The sequence below is a fragment of the Ovis aries genome, chromosome 22, assembly GCF_016772045.2.
Source record: "Ovis aries strain OAR_USU_Benz2616 breed Rambouillet chromosome 22, ARS-UI_Ramb_v3.0, whole genome shotgun sequence".
Classification (NCBI taxonomy): Eukaryota; Metazoa; Chordata; class Mammalia; order Artiodactyla; family Bovidae; genus Ovis; species Ovis aries.
Window position 1 is genome coordinate 17,075,223 of NC_056075.1, and position 18,539 is coordinate 17,093,761.

At 42.8% G+C, this 18,539-nt stretch overlaps 1 protein-coding gene across 6 annotated transcripts in view; it reads left to right on the forward strand.

Moving 5' to 3' along the window:
- The window catches only part of LOC101107489 (ectonucleoside triphosphate diphosphohydrolase 1), a 203,407-nt gene that overhangs the window by 45,400 nt on the left and 139,468 nt on the right, over window positions 1-18,539 (forward strand). For 5 of the 6 annotated variants that reach the window (XM_027960446.3, XM_060405071.1, XM_012102653.4 and 2 more), the window contains exon 2: window positions 10,701-10,828. The exons of the other annotated variant lie outside the window; for it this stretch is intronic. Coding sequence is in view for 2 of the 5 variants with exons in the window: in XM_042239022.1 (XP_042094956.1) it covers window positions 10,701-10,828 (128 nt within the window). In the remaining 3 variants the exon portion in view is untranslated. The remainder of the gene's footprint in view (window positions 1-10,700; window positions 10,829-18,539) is intronic. 6 annotated transcript variants of the gene reach the window in all.

The following is an 18,539-nucleotide window of genomic DNA, read 5'->3' on the forward strand; positions in this document are numbered from 1 at the left end:
GTCTGACTAGCAGGAAGAGCTTATTCTGTTCCCCAACCCCGGTTCCACTGCCCAAGATCACCCAATGGGCTCTTCCCACCCAAAACTGAGCCTCTTCGGGGACCACTCAGGATCAACCAGGCTACTTTGTTAGGATAAATGCATTCTTTTTCTAACTAAAGCACAGTGAACTGAGACTAACCTGCTAAGTAACATTTCAAAGAGCAAAAACAAAGGATTATAAACAAGTCAAGTAACTTTCTCTGAGGGCTTCCCTGGTGGCTCAGATGGTAAAGAATCCGCCTGCCATGTGGGAGACCTGGATGGATTCCCTGGATTGGGAAGATGCCCTGGAGGAGGGCATGGCAACCTACTCGAGTATTCTTGCCTGGAGAATCCCCATGAACAGAGGAGCCTAGCGGGCTATAGTCTGTGGGTTTGCAAAGAGTCAGGCACGACTGAGCGACTAGGCACATATAACTTTCTCTGAAGTCTGTGGTTCAAGAGATCCGTGGAACTGGACTTGGGTATTTATTAGCCTGTCTCTCTCTACCTCTCTTTCTATTCCCCCCGCCGTCTCCCTTCCTCTCGTGTTCTCTGTGTCTATCTGACTTCCCCTCCCCTCCTTTACTTTTTACCCTTTAACTGATTGACCATCATTGAGGCCTTGAAGTGCACTTTTAGCATTTGCCTATCTATTGGCATTACACTGACTTCCATGACTTAAAAACAGGCAGGAGAAAAGCCTCACCAAAGTAAACTGCTTTATCTTCAAACTGACTCTGAATGTATTCATTGGGAAAATATGGGGTGGGGGTGAAATTTAAGATCTATTTGAACAGAACTTTGGGTTCTTTTGCATTGTTTCAGCCAAGAAAGAATGACGCTGAGTGACTGCTATGCGTCTCTAATGCAGGACAATAGTTGAGGCAGTGGAGCGGAGTCGGGAGACTTGGATCCAGTCACTGTTCTGCCGCTTACCAGCTGTATGACTTTGAGCAAGTCCCTTAACCTCCCTGGGAACCATAATCCCAGCCTCTGTCTCTTAGCTGCTAGCTTCTGACCATCAGGGACCAAAAGACTCTATATTTGAAAAAGTGTGACGTTGTCTGATGTCCAGACAACCCCTTCAGCCAAATCCTCAAAGTCAGTCATGGTTCGCTCCCTTCTGGATAATGTGGGATTGGCTCCCACATTCAGCATTTGTACCGCACAGCAGGCACAGTCATAGAGTGTAGGGTAGAGTGTGTGCTCAGTTGCTTCAATCGTGTCCAGCTCTTTGCGACCTTATGGACTACAGCCTGCCAGACTCCTCTGTCCATGGGATTTCCCAGGCAAGAATACTGGAGTGGGTTGCCGTGCCCTCCTCCAATCCTCCTGACCCAGGGATCGAACCCGCATCTCCTGCATTGCAGGCGAATTCTCTGCAGGCTTCTGCAGAGCCACTGAGGAAGCCCATGGTATAGGGTAGTGAAAGTGAATGTGAAGTCGCTCAGTCGTGTCCGACTTTTTGCGACCCCATGGACTGCAGCCCACCAGGCTCCTCCGTCCATGGGATTCTCCAGGCAAGAATACTGGAGTGGGTTGCCATTTCCTGCTCCAGGGGATCTTCCTGAACCAGGGATCGAACCCGGGTCTCCCACATTGTAGGCAGATGTTTTACCGTCTGAGTAGAGTGGTAGCTAAAATCTTGATTTCTGGACCCAGAATGCCTGACTTTAGTTCCTGGTCCCTACGTTTATTTCAGTGTAACTTTGGGCAATCTACTTAACCTATGACTCAGTTTCCTCACCTGTAAAGAGAGAGCAGTGAGGATAATAGTTCCTGATACTGCAGTCTTATTTGGAAATGAAGTCTTTGTAGATGTAGTTAAGGATCTTGAGGTCGTTCTGGTTTTAGTATGGGCCCTAAATCTAAAGACTGGTAGATAAGAAAGAGAAAGGAGGGGGAAATCTACTGCACACAGAGACTGGGGAAAGGTCATGTGTAGACAGAGGTAGACAGTGGACGGCGTAGCCACAGCCAGGGAATGCCAGGAGCGCCAGAGGCTAGACAAGGCAAGAAAGGAATCTCTCCAGAGCCTTTGGCCCCATTGACACCTTAATCCTGGACTTTTAGCCTCTGGAATTGTGAGAGAATAAAATTCTGTTGTTGTCAGTCACCCACATTGGTGGTAATTTGTTGTGTTGTGGCAGCCATAGGAAGCTGATGTACCTTGAAGGAGTGTTGTGACGGTTAAATGAGTTGCTGTGTGTAGAGTGCTGAGAACATAATCTGGAATACAGCGAGGGTTCTTTTGTAGGTTGTTATGTATTGTTAGCTCATTGACTCTCACCTAGCAACCCTATGAAGTCCGTACTATTATGTGTCATCTTGCATGCAGGGAATTGGAGGATTAGACACTGAGTAAAGGTGAGGTTGTCTGGACTGTGCTCCAGTTTGAGCCACCCCTCAGAAGTCTGTGGAGTTTGGCTTTGGGGTGATGGATCCAGGTGACTTTTGGTTTGGAGGCCCCTCATAAGGATGTTCTCTCCGCGAAGATTTAGCAGCTCTGAGCTACCAACGAGAACAGAAGGTATAGAGAAGATCTATCACGATGTGGTTCTTATTCCTCCTGGCCATGTCTTCCCAGCCCTGGTCTTGGCACAGGCTCTACTCTAGCAGAGCCAGGCTCTGTCCGAACTTGACTAAGTGGTTGTCCTGAGAGCTGACTTCACTGGGGTGCCTCAGCTCCTCATTACAAGAGGCAGAGACCTGCCACCTAAAAGACCACACCCTCCTTCTTCGGGGTCTTCAAAGGTCCCTGGTGGTCCCTTGTTTACCATGGTGCTGAAGATAAATTATACCAATAATTAGAAGGAAGTCAGATCACTTAAGAGTAAGACCAAACCCTCACCAGAACCTGCAAAGCCCTATGAGCAAGGTACCCAGTGACCCCACCCCTGACCATCTCTCACTCTTTTCCCCTTCCTCACTCTTCCAGCCACACTGGCCTCATGCCCAGGTGCTGTTCCACCCCTGGGCCTTTGTACCTGCAGTTCCAGTTTAAATGCTCTCGGCTAAGTGGTGTGCTTGCTGGCTCTTTATCCTTATCGCTTTTAATATCACCATCTCAGGTCTTTCCTAATCACTCAGCGCTGCCTCTTTACCTGCCTCTTCTCATTTCTTAGCACTTATAATTATTAACATTCTATAAACTTTACTTGTTTTATTTTTCCAAACTAGAATATAAGCACCATGAAATGGAAACATTTGTTCACTGATGTAACTTTAGCCTCAGGCAGGTCTAGTGAATAGTGTAATGCACTGAATAAATAATTGTTGGCTGACTAATAGAACAATGGATGAAATAACAACTACAGAACTCCCAAACCAAAATAGGCCAATCCGTTAAATATCTAGAGGTAAGCACGTGAAGAGAGGAGTACAGGAACCATTGAGCTTTGAGGCATATGGAGGGAAGCATAGCCTCTATTTGAGCTTGATTTTGAACGTGACAAGGGAAAAGATTTGGCGGAGAAAGAGGGGAATAGGATTCCAGCTGAAGGAAATCTCATGTTGAAAAATATCAGCATCCAAAATTCATTTATTCATTCAAAATAGGACTATAGCAATGAACAAACCAGAAAAAAGTCGTGGCACTTAGGGAGCATACAGTCTGGTGGTTGTAATGTCAGGCAGTATGATCTCGGACACACACATCTGCTTATTGGAATGGTGAGATGCGAAGTGCTTAAATTTCTAAAGGGCTGAGAGGGCTGGGTAGACAGTGAGGTTTTCATCTGGCAATCAGAAAGAAACTACCTTCATTTTTAATCAGGCAGAGCCCTGGGAATATCAATTATGGAGGAATTCTGCAGGTGCATGAAGGATGGATTCTGATAGGAAAAAGAATTGGGGAGATACCAGAAAGGGCTATTATAGAGAAGCGGTGGTGATTGGAACAGAGGGAGGGATGTTGCCATAGAAGAGACTGAGTCTAAGGGACCTGGAATGAAGCAGCTGAGAAAGGATCTTAAAGCCCCTGAATGTGAGAACAATCTAAGTATGTGTCACCAAGAACTCCCCAATGGAAAGGAAGGAAGAGGCGGAGAAGGGGCAGAGACTCTAGGAGCTGGAGAAATGGCAAAGTCAGATTAGGACCAGTCCCCTGAGCTTCAGTGAGTGTCCCATCACTGCGCTATGTAAACACAGGAAGGGACCACAGCACTCCACTGATGCTCACTCTCCAGTGCTCATCTGTATTGGCTGTTTTGTTCTGGATGTAACCCTTCAGAAATTGGAAACGATTTGAATCTAATGCGTCACACTGAATCTGCAGAGCAAAACTTCTGTTGTTGTTTTTTTTTTTGCCTAAAATCCACCACATCTGCCAACACCCCAAATCTTTCTTACTAATAGAGTGAAATTTTAAAATAAAACATCTTTGGTATCATAAAGTAGAGAAGCTGGGATTTCTCTGTATTGCAGAATTTTGACTAAGGACAAATTACATAATTTTAATCTTTAATAGGATGCCAGCTCTGGATGTCATGATAACTGTTTCTGTTAGAGTTAAAAAGAATCAGCTTTTCTGCCTCTGACATAGCTAATTGGCTTGAAATCAGCCTGTTTTGTCAAAGCTTCGGTTTCCTTCAGTTTTGTCTCTGTCAAGTGAAGAATTGACATTTCTACCTGGCTCTTAGCCGAAACAGAGAAACTTTCTCAGTCATCCTGTGACAGGAAGGGAATAAGAGGGCAGGGGCAGTCTTAAGTTACTCAGGATAGTGGGAAAATTCAAAGCAATATAACACTTCATCGTTAAGATATTTTTGGTAAAAATATTTCTTGAAATTGTTTTTTAAAATATAATTTCACATTGTATGTTACAAACCACGTTCCTTTTATCCACAAGGGAAATGAGGAGCTTTTCAAGGGGACACAGTCATTGTAAATTTTCCATAATAGAACTTGACTGTAGCAGACATGACATCTGAAAGAGCTCTGGGGCCTAGGAAGAAGGACAAGTGGCTCCCTTTTATGGAGATGTCTTAGATAAGCCCACCTCTGGACCCCCATGTCTGCTGTTTTGCTCAGTCTATGTCTGACTCTTTGCAACTCCGTGGACTGTAGCCTGTCAGGCTCCTCTGTCCATGGGATTCTCCCGGCAAGAATACTGTGGAGTGAGTTGCCATTTCCTTCTCCAGGGGATCTTTCCGATCCAGGGGTCAAATCTGTGTCTCCCGCATCTCTTGCATTGCACATGAATTCTTTACTGCACTGAGCCACCTGGGAAGCCCCCACATCTGGTAAACCACTTCCTAAGAACCTGGCTTCCTCCCATGTGATAATGACCTCTGAAAACTATCTGCATAGTTCATAGAAAGCATAGTATTTTAATTATTCCTAAGTAACTTAGTTCACCTGAAAAACAGTCATTCTTTTTTTGATAATACAGCTTTTGAAAAATTCCTAAATTTCCTCTCTGATTTAGGTCCTTTTTGTTATCATATCTTCGATAAGACTAATGTGATGAAAGACTTGAATATATTCTAATAATATGGATATCACTGCAAAAGCTGGGCAAATGTGGGAAAGTATACTTTCTCTTTTAAATTATTTTTTATTGGAGTATAGTTGATTTACAGTGTTGTGCTAATTTCTGCTGTACAGCAAGGTGACTTAGTTATACAATACATACTTTTTTAAAAAATATTCTTTTCCAGTATAGTTTATCCCAGGAGACTAGATATGGTTCCGTGCACTATGCAATAAGACCTTGTTATTATCGATTCTAAATGTGACAGTTTGCTGCTGCTAACCCCAGACTCCCAAACCGTCACTGTCCTTTCTCCCCTCCTCCTTGAAACCACAAGTCTGTTCTCTGTGAGTCTGTTTCTATTTTGTAGATGGGTTCATTTCTGCCATATTTCATATTCCACGTGAAGTGATATCATATGGTATTAGTCTTTCTCTTTCTTCCTTCCTTAGTGAGATAATCTCTAATTCTATTCATGTTGCTACAAATGGCATTATTTTGTTCTTTTTTATGGCTCAGTAATATTCCATTATATATACCACATCTTCATTATCCATTCATCTATTGATGGACATTTAGGTTGCTTCCATATGTTGGTTATTGTAAATAGTGCTGCAATGAATATTGGAGTGCATTTATCTTTTTGAAATATGGTTTTCTCTGGATTATATGCCCAGGAGTAGGATTGTGGGATCCTCAGTTCAGTTCAGTTCAGTCACTCAGTTGTGTTCGACTCTTTGTGACCCCATGGAATGCAGCACGCCAGGCCTCCCTGTCCATCACCAACTCCCAGAGATTACTCAAACTCATGTCCATTGAGTTGGTGATGCCATCCAACCATCTCATCCTCTGTTGTCCCCTTCTCCTCCTACCCTCAATCTTTCCCAGGATCAGGGTCTTTTCAAATGAGTCAGCTCTTCACATCAGGTGGCCAAAGTATTGGAGTTTCAGCTTCAACATCAGTCCTTCCAAAGAATATTCAGGACTGATTTCCTTTAGGATGGACTGGTTGGATCTCCTTGCAGTCTAAGGACTCTCAAGAGTCTTCTCCAAAACCACAGTTCAAAAGCATCAATTCTTCAGTGCTCAGCTTTCTATATAGTCCAACTCTTACATCCATATATGAGTACTAGAAAAACCATAGTTTTGACTAGACAGACCTTTATTGGCAAAGTAATGTCTCTGCTTTTTAATATGCTGTTTTTAGGTTGGTCATAGCTTCTCTTCCAAGGAGTAAATGTGTTTTAATTTCATGGCTGCAGTCACCATCTGCGGTGATTTTGGAGCCCAGAAAAATAAAGTCAGCCACTGTTTACCCATCTATTTGCCATGAAGTGATGGGGCCAGATGCCTTGATCTTTGTTATCTGAATGTTGAGCTTTGAGCCAACTTTTTCACTCTCCTCGTTCACTTTCATCAAGAGGTCCTTTAGTTCTTCTTCACTTTTTGCCATAAGGGTGGTGTCATCTGCATATCTGAGGTTATTGATATTTCTCCCGGTAATCTTGATTCCAGCTTGTGCTTCCTCCAGCCCAGCGTTTCTCATGATGTACTCTGCATATGAGTTAAATAAGCAGGGTGACAATATACAGCCTTGATGTGCTTTTTTTCTTATTTAGAATCAGTCTGTTGTTCCATGTCCAGTTCTAACTGTTGCTTCCTGACCTGCATACAAACTTCTCAGGAGGCAGGTTAGGTGGTCTGGCATTCCCATCTCTTCCAGAATTTTCCACAGTTTCCTGTGATCCACACAGTCAAAGGCTTTGGCATAGTCAATAAAATAGAAGATATTTTTCTGGAACTCTCTTGCTTTTTTGATAATCCAGCAGATGTTGGCAATTTGATCTCTGATTCCTCTGCCCTTTGTAAAACCACCTTGAACATCTGGAACTTCACGGTTCATGTATGGCTGAAGCCTGTCTTGGAGAATTTTGAGCATTATTTTACTAGTGTGTGAGATAAGTGCAATTGTGTGGCAGTCTGAGCATTCTTTGGCATTGCCTTTCTTTGGGATTGGAATGAAAACTGACCTTTTCCAGTCCTGTGACCACTGCTGAGTTTTCCAAATTTGCTGGCATATTGAGTGCAGCACTTTCATAGCATCATCTTTTGGGATTTGAAATAGCTCAACTGGAATTCCATCACCTCCACTAGCTTTGTTCATAGTGATGCTTCCTAAGGCCTACTTGACTTCACATTCCAGGATGTCTGGCTCTAGGTGAGTGATCACACCATCGTGATTATCTGGGTTGTGAAGACCTTTTTTGTATACGTCTGTGTATTCTTGCCACCTCTTCTTAATATCTTCTGCTTCTGTTAGGTCCATACCATTTCTGTCCTTTATTGAGCCCATCTTTGCATAAAATATTCCCTTGGTATCTCTAATTTTCTTGAAGAGATCTCTAGTCTTTCCCATTCTATTGTTTTCCTCTATTTCTTGGCACTGATCATTGAGGAAGGCTTTCTTATCTCTCCTTCCTATTCTTTGGAACTCTGCATTCAAATGGGTATATCTTTCCTTTTCTCCTTTGTTTTGTCTTCTCTTCTTTTCCCAGCTATTTGTAAGGCTTCCTCAGACAGCCATTTTGCTTTCTTGCATTTCTTTTTCTTGGGGATGGTCTTGCTCCCCGTGTAATTCTATTTTTATTTTTCTGCAAAACCTCCATACTGTTCTCCATAGTCGCTGCACCAAGTCATATTCCCACCCTCAGTGTAGGAGGGTTCCCTGGAAAAGTACACTTTCAACTGTTCAGTGATAATAATGATTTAGTAAATATTCTCATTTGAAAAAGGAAGAAACAGATTCACTTCAAGCTATTTTCCATCTCAGGGCTTTTTCAGCTTGTGCTTCCTCTTCTTAAAATGTTATTTCTCCTTCTCATAACTGGTGTTTTCTCACCTTTAAGGTCTAAGCTTAAATGTTGTCTTCTCAGAGAGCCTTTCCTGACCCTTAGTCTCATCTCCCCACCCCATCTCTGCTGCAAGTCACTCTATAACATTTCTTGGTTTGAATTTCTCCTCCACACTTTTCATGACCTGAAGTCCTTATCTGCAGACTTCTTTTCTATCTTCTATCTATCTTTCTATCTTCAATCAGACTTATCTATCTTCCCAACTAGATGCCAATTCCAACGAGCAGGGACCTTTTTGGTCATTTTCATTACACCCAAATGGATGAAAGGAAAATGAAATAATCAAAATTGTCATATTTACAGAAACAAAAGAATAGGTAGACCTTTTGAACAGTTTGAGGGAGTATTCACAATTCTGTTATAGTAGAATTATTGTTGCAGTGTGCAATTTTTAGATTAGATTTGTAATTTTTCATCTAAAACACGTGCTATTTATAAGCTGTGTTTGTCAGTATCACCACTTTGGGAACCAAGATAGGTAAAATTAGCTAAGGGGCTCTTTTCCAGATCCCACAGCCCTGGCAGCAAAAAGGACATTCCTGTCACAGTTGTATCAGGATGTTTTAGCTTCAAGGTATTTAAATCATCATTCTAATTGGATCAAAGCTTGAGTCTCATGAGAGGATCAGATCAGGATAAGTTGTTTCAGCAGCTCAAAATGCTTCAAGAACTCAAATTCTTTCCATCTCTCTGCTCTACCATCATTGGCTGGACCATGTCTGACGAAGAAGAGAGAATGCTTCCTTTCTTTTCCTAGGCTTGTCCCAGCAGTCTTCCTCCAGGGTCTCACAGGCTGTTTTGGGGGTATGTGCCCACTGTTGAACCAGTTACTGGAGAGGGAAGATTATGCAGAACAGTCAGCCCCTTCCCAGGAGGTGTATGAGGTGCTTGGGGAGCGGCAGGCATCCGAACAAAACTGAGGTTCCTTCGGGAAGGGAGGAGGGGGACATTTCATTTATTGTGAATGTCATTCATTGTTCCTTTGTTTGGAAGAAGTAGATAATGGTGTTGCTGGAACTTTCCCCCCTAAGTTTTGTACTGTTTGGCTTGATGAAAACAGACTGATTCAGGGTTCTAGAGGTAGGTGCAGACTGGAGACCCAAGCAATCACCACCCTTTGGATTAAGTCCAAGCTTGTGCTCACGAGCTCAAGGAGGAGCTCCTGTGTTGGCGTAGCTGCCACTGCTGAGCAAGAGGGAAAGAGGAGGAGGGGACTCAAGTTCCTCTTTCAGTTGCTTTAATCCCTTGCCTTCTGTCTTAGAGAAGTGCAAACTATTTTGGAGAGCCCATCTCATTTCCACATGCTTTTTTTTTTTCTTTAACGTGACCCCGTCCTTTTTCCCCAAAGGCTTCGGAAAAGGTTTGGGGATAGTTTGGGAAGCTAGAGTGGAAGGATGAGAGTTCACCACTGCCGCAGGCTCTGTTTATCCTGCTCAAAGTAAATTTGCCCTTTATAGAATTCTCCTTCTGGAACGTTTTTATGGCCTGTGATGATGAAAGTATTTACAAGATAGATAAAATAATACAAATGATGAAATCTTTAAAACTCCACAGTCCCTATGTTATTACCTACAGTTATTTAACATGTAAGGGTGGTTGAAGTTGAAGGTCAAGCCAGGAAATGTCATGAAGCAGAGGGACTTTGATGTTTGTTTGGTGATACTTTCTGAATACTTTTTAATACTGTGCTCATATTTTGGTAGATTTTAAAAATGAGGAAAGCCATCTTTGCTTTAACCTTGATAGATCTATGTGAAGTAGTGAAGTGAAGTCGCTCAGTCGTGTCCGACTCTTTGCAATCCCATGGACTGCAGCCCACCAGGCTCCTCTGTCCATGGGATTTTCCAGGCAATAGTCCTGGAGTGGATTGCCATTTCCTTCTCCAGGGGATCTTCCCAACCCAGGAATAGAACCCGGGTCTCCCGCATTGTAGACAGACGCTTTACGGTCTGAGCCACCAGGGAAGTCCATATAGGTAGATCTATATGACCCAGTAAACAAGCTGCCCGTTTGGGATTTTCCCTTCTTGTCTTGTATCTCATCACTGACCTAATTCTGCCCATTCTCCTTACCGCAGCCACTCACTCAGTTTTGGCCCTCATCACAGTACAGACACATACTTTTGTTTTTTAACTTTTACCCAATTACTTTGCAAGTGCCCCTTGGATAAAGTTCACCTTTTATCTTCTTTGCTGTCTCCAGAAAGCCAGCACAAGGCCATACAGAAAGGGGAGGAAAACCAATGTCTGGTCATCTCTTACTGATGTTTTCTCTTCTTCTTTTGATTTTAGAATCTGAACTGAAGGTATTTTGCTCTAAAAACATACTGAGCATCCTTGGTTTCTCCTGCATCATCGCTGTGATAGCGTTGCTCGCTCTGGGGCTGACCCAGAACAAAGCACTGCCAGAAAATGTTAAGGTAACTCAAACCCCTGAGTATGTGTGTGTGTGTACATGTGTTTTAGGGTCCCTGGATGGGGCAGAGGGAAAGGGGAGTTATGGTAAATCAGAGCAGTAGGAGTTGAGGTTCTGGAAGCCCAGGAGCAAGTCAGTCTCCATTGAACTAGGTGAGTAAAATGGTAGCGGATGCTTATTCTGGAGGAGAGAATGCCTTGGATCAATTAGAGGTGGAAAGATAATTGTCTTTACGATTGTTCAGCAAACTGATTAAATCTGTATTTTAACAGAGACAAATGCTTTGTTCACCACATCCAGATCTGTGATATACTGTTGGTTTCCATAACTCCAGTACTGTCTCTGTTTCCTACTGTTTGTTTCCTTGTGGAAACAATGAACTCTTTGTTTACTGAACACTGCATTCTTTGTTCTTACTCCATTATTATCACTATCACCAAAATAATAAACTTTACTAGACAGCTCTGTATGAAGCACTTTGGAAGTCAAAGATTCTGGCGAAGGCTTGTTCCTCATCTCTAAAATATTAAAAAGAAATCAATTTAAAGATCAATTTTTTTAAAAGTCCCTGGAGACCACATACATGTGTTGAATATAGTAACTTGAAATGAACTCGTGGATGTATAGATTTCTTGTGAAATTTCCACATTTGAAGAGCTAGTGCGTGTGTGTGTGTGTGTGTGTATCATTAAAAATAATTAGGGTCATTAACTCTGCTGTGATTTATTTCTGCTTCCTTTCAAATTAATCAAAGTTCAATTTCAAAGACATGAATACCTCACTAATACCTTGTAATATATTCATTATTTAGGCCATTAATTTAAAAACATACAGTAAGTTTAAGTTTTTATTGTAAATACATTGATTTTAAACTTTCATTTGAATTATAGTTAATAAATCTTCAAGGGCCCAGAGACCAGTGTGCTAATAAACACATACATATGTGTGGGCAGTGACATATTATGGAAACCCTGAAATACATATGCAGAAGTATATATATTTTTGCATTTGAATATACTAAACTTTGAGCCTGGAAAGATGGGTGCATATGCCAGGCCTCTGAAACTACTGCCACTTTCTCAAATCATTTGCTCTATAGCAGAGGCCTGGATGTTACACTGGCATCTGTTTGCCACACACATTCAACTCAGTGGGGCTGTGCACAGCAGTCCCTTTGTCAGCACTGAAGGCTGATACTATCTCACTGTCAATGGTCTCTTGACTTTAAATATTCAGTGATGCTGGCTCTCTTGGCTAAACTTCACTCACAATTGAAGCCTCATGACATCTTGGTTGTGCTATTTGTTTACCAGCTCCAAAAGTATGTGATTGCCTTCTTGATTTGACCTTTTTATATGTCCATTATTGCATCATTGGTGAGGGAGATGGCTTAGGAGGCAAAATCCATGACAGACTCAGGCTCTGTGTTCTCAGTGAATACTTGTGGTCATGGATGACTTTTTGTCATTCATGATGGTTGTCTTCAAGACTGTTGTGATTCTGTGTTATTGTGTTGGCCTGGAAAAATGGAACAAGGTCTTTGTCATCTAAAGTGAATCTTTATAGTAGTATGATTGGCCCAATCCCACTAGAACCCTCTGAAGAGCTGTGGAGAAAGCACTTCTGAATTACTGCTCTAGGGATTTATCCCTGCATTCTCATCCCTGTTGGTCAAGGGTTGCCCCAGAGGTTAGCTCCTTGGCACTTCCAGGTTTATGCATATGTCAGAGGGGCTGTGTGGGACTACGAGGTAGTAGGAGAGAAGACTCTGTGAAGAAATAGAGAGGTAAGATACAGGTTGAGCTAGAAAAAAGCATGAAGTGGCCACCAAAGTTATCTGAAGCATCACTGTTGTGATACCCTTTTGTAGGAGAGAGAGTCGTTTGTACACATAGTTTCAGAACAACAGAGACATGTGAATATAGGTGTAGTGCTACAGCTGCCCAGAGGAAGGAGTCACCAGTTGTGCCTGGTCATGTGAAGACTTCACGGAGGAGGTGGCCTTGGGGCCAAGTAATGAAGAACACTAAGGAGTCTGACAGGAGGTGAGCTAGGACATTTTCTGGACAAAGACCATACCATTTGTTGCAGAGTGGCAGCTGAAAATAAACAGATGATCCTGGGGAATCACCAACAGTTCATCGTGGCTAGAATATTGAACATAGGGCAGGAAGGAATGGTGGGAGAGGAGACTTCCACCTGAGTATGCCTAGCTCAGTGATGGATATCTCATTCAGCTGTAGCAGTGCTCAAGATTGGCTCCTGGGGGGCTTTTTAAAAATACTCATTTCTGGACTCTACCCTGGGTCTGTTAGAATCTTTGGGGGTATGTTTTAGAACCTTCCCAGGTGATTTTAATGAGCAGTCATGCTTGTCAACCACTGCTTATATTTTAAACAGGGTGTGTGCCTGTGTGCTCAGTCGCATCTGACTGTTTGCAACCCATGGACTATAGCCTCGCAGACTCCTCTGTCCATGGAACTCTCCAGGAAGAATATTGGAGAGGGTTGCCATGCCCTCCTCTAGTAAATCTTCCCAAGCCAGGGATAGAACCTGCGTCTCTTGTGTCTCCTGTGTTGGTGGACAGATTCTTTACCACTGAGCTACCTGGGAAGCAAAAGGGAGGTGGGGTGCAGATTGTGTTTCTGAGATTCTTCTTGGCTGGAGAGCAGATTAGAAGAGAGATCAGGTAGGATATTCCTGACGTTGTGTAGACAAGGCAGATTAGGCTGGAACTAAGGCATTGCCATGGAATTAAGGTATTAAGGAGATACTGTGAGAGACACTGAGGTCCACCAGATCTAAGTGATTAGATTCCTTTCAGTTCAGTTCAGTCGCTCAGTCATATCTGACTCTTTGCAATCCCATGGACTGCAGCAAGCCAGGCTTCCCTATCCATCACCAATTCCCAGAGCTTGCTAAAACTCATATCCATCAAGTCAGTGATGCCATCCAACCATCTCATCCTCTGTCGTCCCCTTCTCCTCCTGCCTTCAATCTTTCCCCGCATCAGGGTCTTTTCTAGTGAGTCAGTTCTTTGCATCAGGTGGCCAAAGTATTGGAGTTTCAGCTTCAGCATCAGTCCTTCCAATGAATATTCAGGACTGATTTCCTTTAGGATGGACTGGTTGGAGCTCCTTGCTGTCCAAGGGACTCTCAAGAGTCTTCTTCAACACCACAGTTCAAAAGCATCCATTCTTCAGCACTCTGCTTTTTTTATAGTCCAACCCTCACATCCATACATGACTGCTGGAAAAACCATAGCTTTGACTAGACAGACCTTTGTTGGTAAAGTAATATCTCTGCTTTATAATATGCTGTCTAGGTTGGTCATAGCTTTTCTTCCAAGGAGCAATCATATTTTAATTTCATGGCTGCAGTCACCATCTGCAGTTATTTTGGAGCTCCCCAAAATAAAGTTTCTCACTGTTTCTACTGTTTCCCCACCTATTTGCCATGAAGTGATGGGATCGGATGCCATGATCTTAGTGTTTTGAATGTTGAGTTTTAAGCCAACTTTTTCACTCTCCTCTTTCATTTTCATCAAGAGGCTCTTTGATTCTTCTTTGCTTTCTGCCATAAGGATGGTGTCATCTGAGTATCTGAGGTTATTGATATTTCTCCTGGCAATCTTGATTCCAGCTTGTATTTCATCCAAGCATGATGTACTCTGCATTTAAGTTAAATAATCAGGGTGACAATAAGTAGCCTTGACATACTCCTTTCCCAATTTATTTATTCATAATTATTTATCATTAGATTCTTTAGAGGACCTTTTAAGATAAAGATGGAACACCTTGGATGTCATGTTGAGAACAATCTCTCCATGCTTCTGTTTAAAGAGGGTGGTGGCCATATGCTTCTGAACGGGAAGGCTTTCGGCTGTCTCTACACATTTCCTGACTCTTCATCCCTGTCTTATTGTGGGGATCATTAATTCTGTCTGCTTGGAGTGCAACACAGCAGAGGCCATGGATTCATACCACCTGGGTTTAAACCTCAGCTCTGCTCTTATAGAGATAGGACATAACTTCTCTGAGCCTCAGTTTCTCCATTTGTAAGACAGAGCTGATCACTGCTATCTTGTAGATTACTGTAGGAATTGAGCGGGATAAAGTAAACGCAGTGTGAAGTGCAGAACAGGATACTGGCCCACCACACACCCTTGTTTTTGGCAACTTATGTGTTATTATCATCTTTGCAGCCTGTCTGCCTGGTGACAAATCACCACTTATCTTTTCCCTGCCTCTTCCCATCTGACTCGCCCTCTTCTAGCCCAGTTCAGGTTAGCCCTCCAGTTCCAAAGATCCAGTCTTCTCATCTTCCTGCCTGATCCAGTTTGGGTTCAGCCTGGTTGGAAAGTGGTTGCCTCATGCCTGACCATATCTCACAAAACACAAGAACTCTCTTTTGTACTGATGGCCTTACTTGCCCAGCCACCCAGGTTGTAAGCATTCTGAGGCAAGGACTGGGTTTCATTCATCTTTGCATATATCAATATTGTCTTAACCTTTCACTCCATTCATTCATTTAATAAATAGTCGTTGACCATCTACCCTGCTTTAGGCCCTAGGAATACAGCAGTGAGCAAGACTGGCCAGGTCCTGATCCTCACGAAGCTATAGTCTAGCGGAAGAGACGATCATTAACTGAACTGTCAACAGAATAAATGTTAAATTACAGCCAGCACAGCATCTGACTGGGGTGGCCTCACAGAAGTTTGCTGACTCAGTGAGTAGAGTGGGCTCCCTGCTTGGATGTGAAGAGGATGTGAAGAAGGACAGAAGAATTTGTCAGTGTGGGAGGCAGGCCTCTGCCTCAGGATGCCCTCTGGGTCCTGGCTCCGCATCCTCATTCCCAGAGCCTACATAATTCAGACCTCCAGTGTGTAGGGCCCAGGAATCCACACACATAACAGGCATCCTGGGCCGTTCTCGTGACATTAAAGTCTGGGAACTGCTGCTGGGTAAATATGCAGTGACCACATTAAAGCAAACAAACTGGGACCTTAATATACTGAAGAATCATTATCTGTACCTAAATGTCCCCTGGGAAAGTGTTTTTGTCCTGTGGACCTGGTGGGGAGGTAGCTTTGAGGTCTGTTTGGCTCACCACTTCCTAAATTGCCGTTATCGACCTGTCAGGATATTGCTACAGCACAAGCATTGCACATTCTGGCACACACAGAACCCCACACGTTTCTTTCTAAGGCACCAAACTGACCCTGTCCAAAGCCTTCATTAAAACTTGCCACTTCCCTGGAATGCCAGACAGCTTTGATTTCAACCCCAGATCTACCATTTGCTAGCTTTGAGACTTCTGGCAAGCAAATTCTCTCCGCACATCAGTTTCCTTATATGTAACATGGTGATAATAGCTACTTGGAAGATGGCTGTAAGGATTAAATGGAATAGGACTGCCAGCTCACTTATCAGAGTGCCCAGTGCATCAGAAGCTCTCAGTGGAGACCAGCTGTCCACACTGCTTTGGGGATGAGTTTAAGGAAAGTCCCTCAGCTCTTGGTGTGTTGTGGTCACTGAAGCCAGTGCTCCCAAGATTTCCAACTGCTGCTAACCTGTGCTGGGCATCTGCTTTTGTCACTGGGAACTAAAGTGCTATCTTTTAGGACAGCGCCTGTGATTTTTTCTTTTTTTTAATGGAGACTTTGGAAGAATTTGCATCAATCTTCAACCTCAAATACTCTTGGAAAATAACTATAGTATTTTCATTCCACTGGATTTAAAAACAAAACAACAAAAAGCAGCAACACCTGGAGATGAGAGGTGGTGATGGCTACACAATAGTACGAATGTACTTAATGCCATACTGTGCACTTAAAAATAGTTAACCTGGTCAGTTGTAGGGTCTGTGTGTTTTACCACAATTAAAAAATAAAAATAATAGACAACAAAACTGCAGTTTGTATTAAAGGTCTAGTAACTCCAGCTAAAGAAAAAAGAAGAGAAGAAAATGGTCCCTAATTGTTTCCAGGTGCTTCCAGCATCCCTGTAGCTAATGCAGACCTGATTTGTTTACAGAGCACTAGAGTCATTCAAAAGGACAAGCTCTGTTTATTCTAAAGCGCTCACAGAAACAGAGCGATGAGGTTGCTGAAGTTACCATTAAAACTACAGGGCTTTTAAGAAAGATTCTGAAGGACCAATATGTGTGAAGAAACCATAAAGAGTTAATTCACGCTGTAGCCCATGTTACCTGACTTCTGGGGTTTTTGTTGTGGGGGAGGGATGGAACTCAGCCCCATGGTATATTCACGTCTTTTAGGACTGGAAGGAGTTTAGGGACCATATAGTTCTAACTCCCCTCATTCGTTCATGTGACTCAGCAATTGTCTGTTGAATTCCTTCTTTGCACTTAACACATAATAGGATCTACCATGGTAGATACTGGATATACCATAGTAAGCAACGCAGAACTGCCCTAACATGGCTTAGAATCTAACAGGGAAGACAGATATTAATCAACTAGTCATGTAAATATGTAAGTACACATTGTTATAAGTACCGTCTTTGGAGGGAAAACACAGGCAATCCGAGGCATGGATTAAGAGGGTAGATTCCAATCTGAGAAGGTCAAACAGGGCTGGGTCCCAGGTGAAGGGCTCTCAGGGCCAAATCTCTGAAACAGAAATCTCATGGCCAGTGGGGAACTGAGAGTAGAATCGTATGAGGGCAGTTTTCTGAGCAAGGAGAGGGTTAAACATCCCAGTTCTGCCAAGTCACGGGTAGAAGCGCGTCATCTGATGTTCCAGTTTTCTTTCTTTTCGCATTGAAGGAGACTTACTCAGAAGCTGGGCTTATGACATTTGCAGAGGTAGAAGTATTTCCATCCTAAGATAAGATCTTGCCCCCTCCACATGGCCTCTAGTCTCCCTGAGCTCAGGCTTGTTGCCACCCTATCCCCGGATCTTCACCAAGGCTCCAACATTCGTGTCTCAAGAACCAACACCCTCTTTCTAGACCACTGCTTCTATTCACTCAACACAGCTCATCAAGATCAATTATCACTGATAAAATCATGTACACGACCAAAAACTAGCTTAAGATCAAGATTTACACAGTCTGATCACAACTATATAAAAATTACCACGAATTGAAAAAGATCAGAAGGGAATAAAGGAACAGTGATGTCTAGTTGGTGAAATCGTAAATGTCTTTTTTCCTTTTCTCTTAATTTTCTAGATGCTATTTAATAAACTTGTAGTACTTTTAAAAAATGAAGTAATATTGAAAATAATATTAAGAGGATGTCAGATCTCTAGCTCGCTACTCAAATCTTCGATTTTTCTTTGATGTGAAGGACATACGGGCTTTTAGAAATGTCTTAAATATGAGCTACAGAGACACACTGGGTAGAGTGATAACATGGCAAGCATTTCACAAAGCATTTCTATAGGGTGGAGATTGTATTTAAAATATAATTCTGTTGTCACCGAGTCTGGGGGATGCCAGCTTAAACAAGGTTAAGCGGGTTTCTCCACTGTCAGACTTCTCTGAAGTAGTCACTACATAGCGGGTTCATGAGCCCAGGATGGGGAGCAAGCATTCCCCAAACTTCTGGGGAGCTTTCTTCACCCGGGTCCTTGCAGGCTTAGTGCTCTGGAAAATACTGGTGTAAGGAAAGAGAACAAAAGCTAGTGGCTCCTGGGGTTCTAGATTGGTCAGGTGAGGCGTAACTATTAAAGTACCCATTCAAGT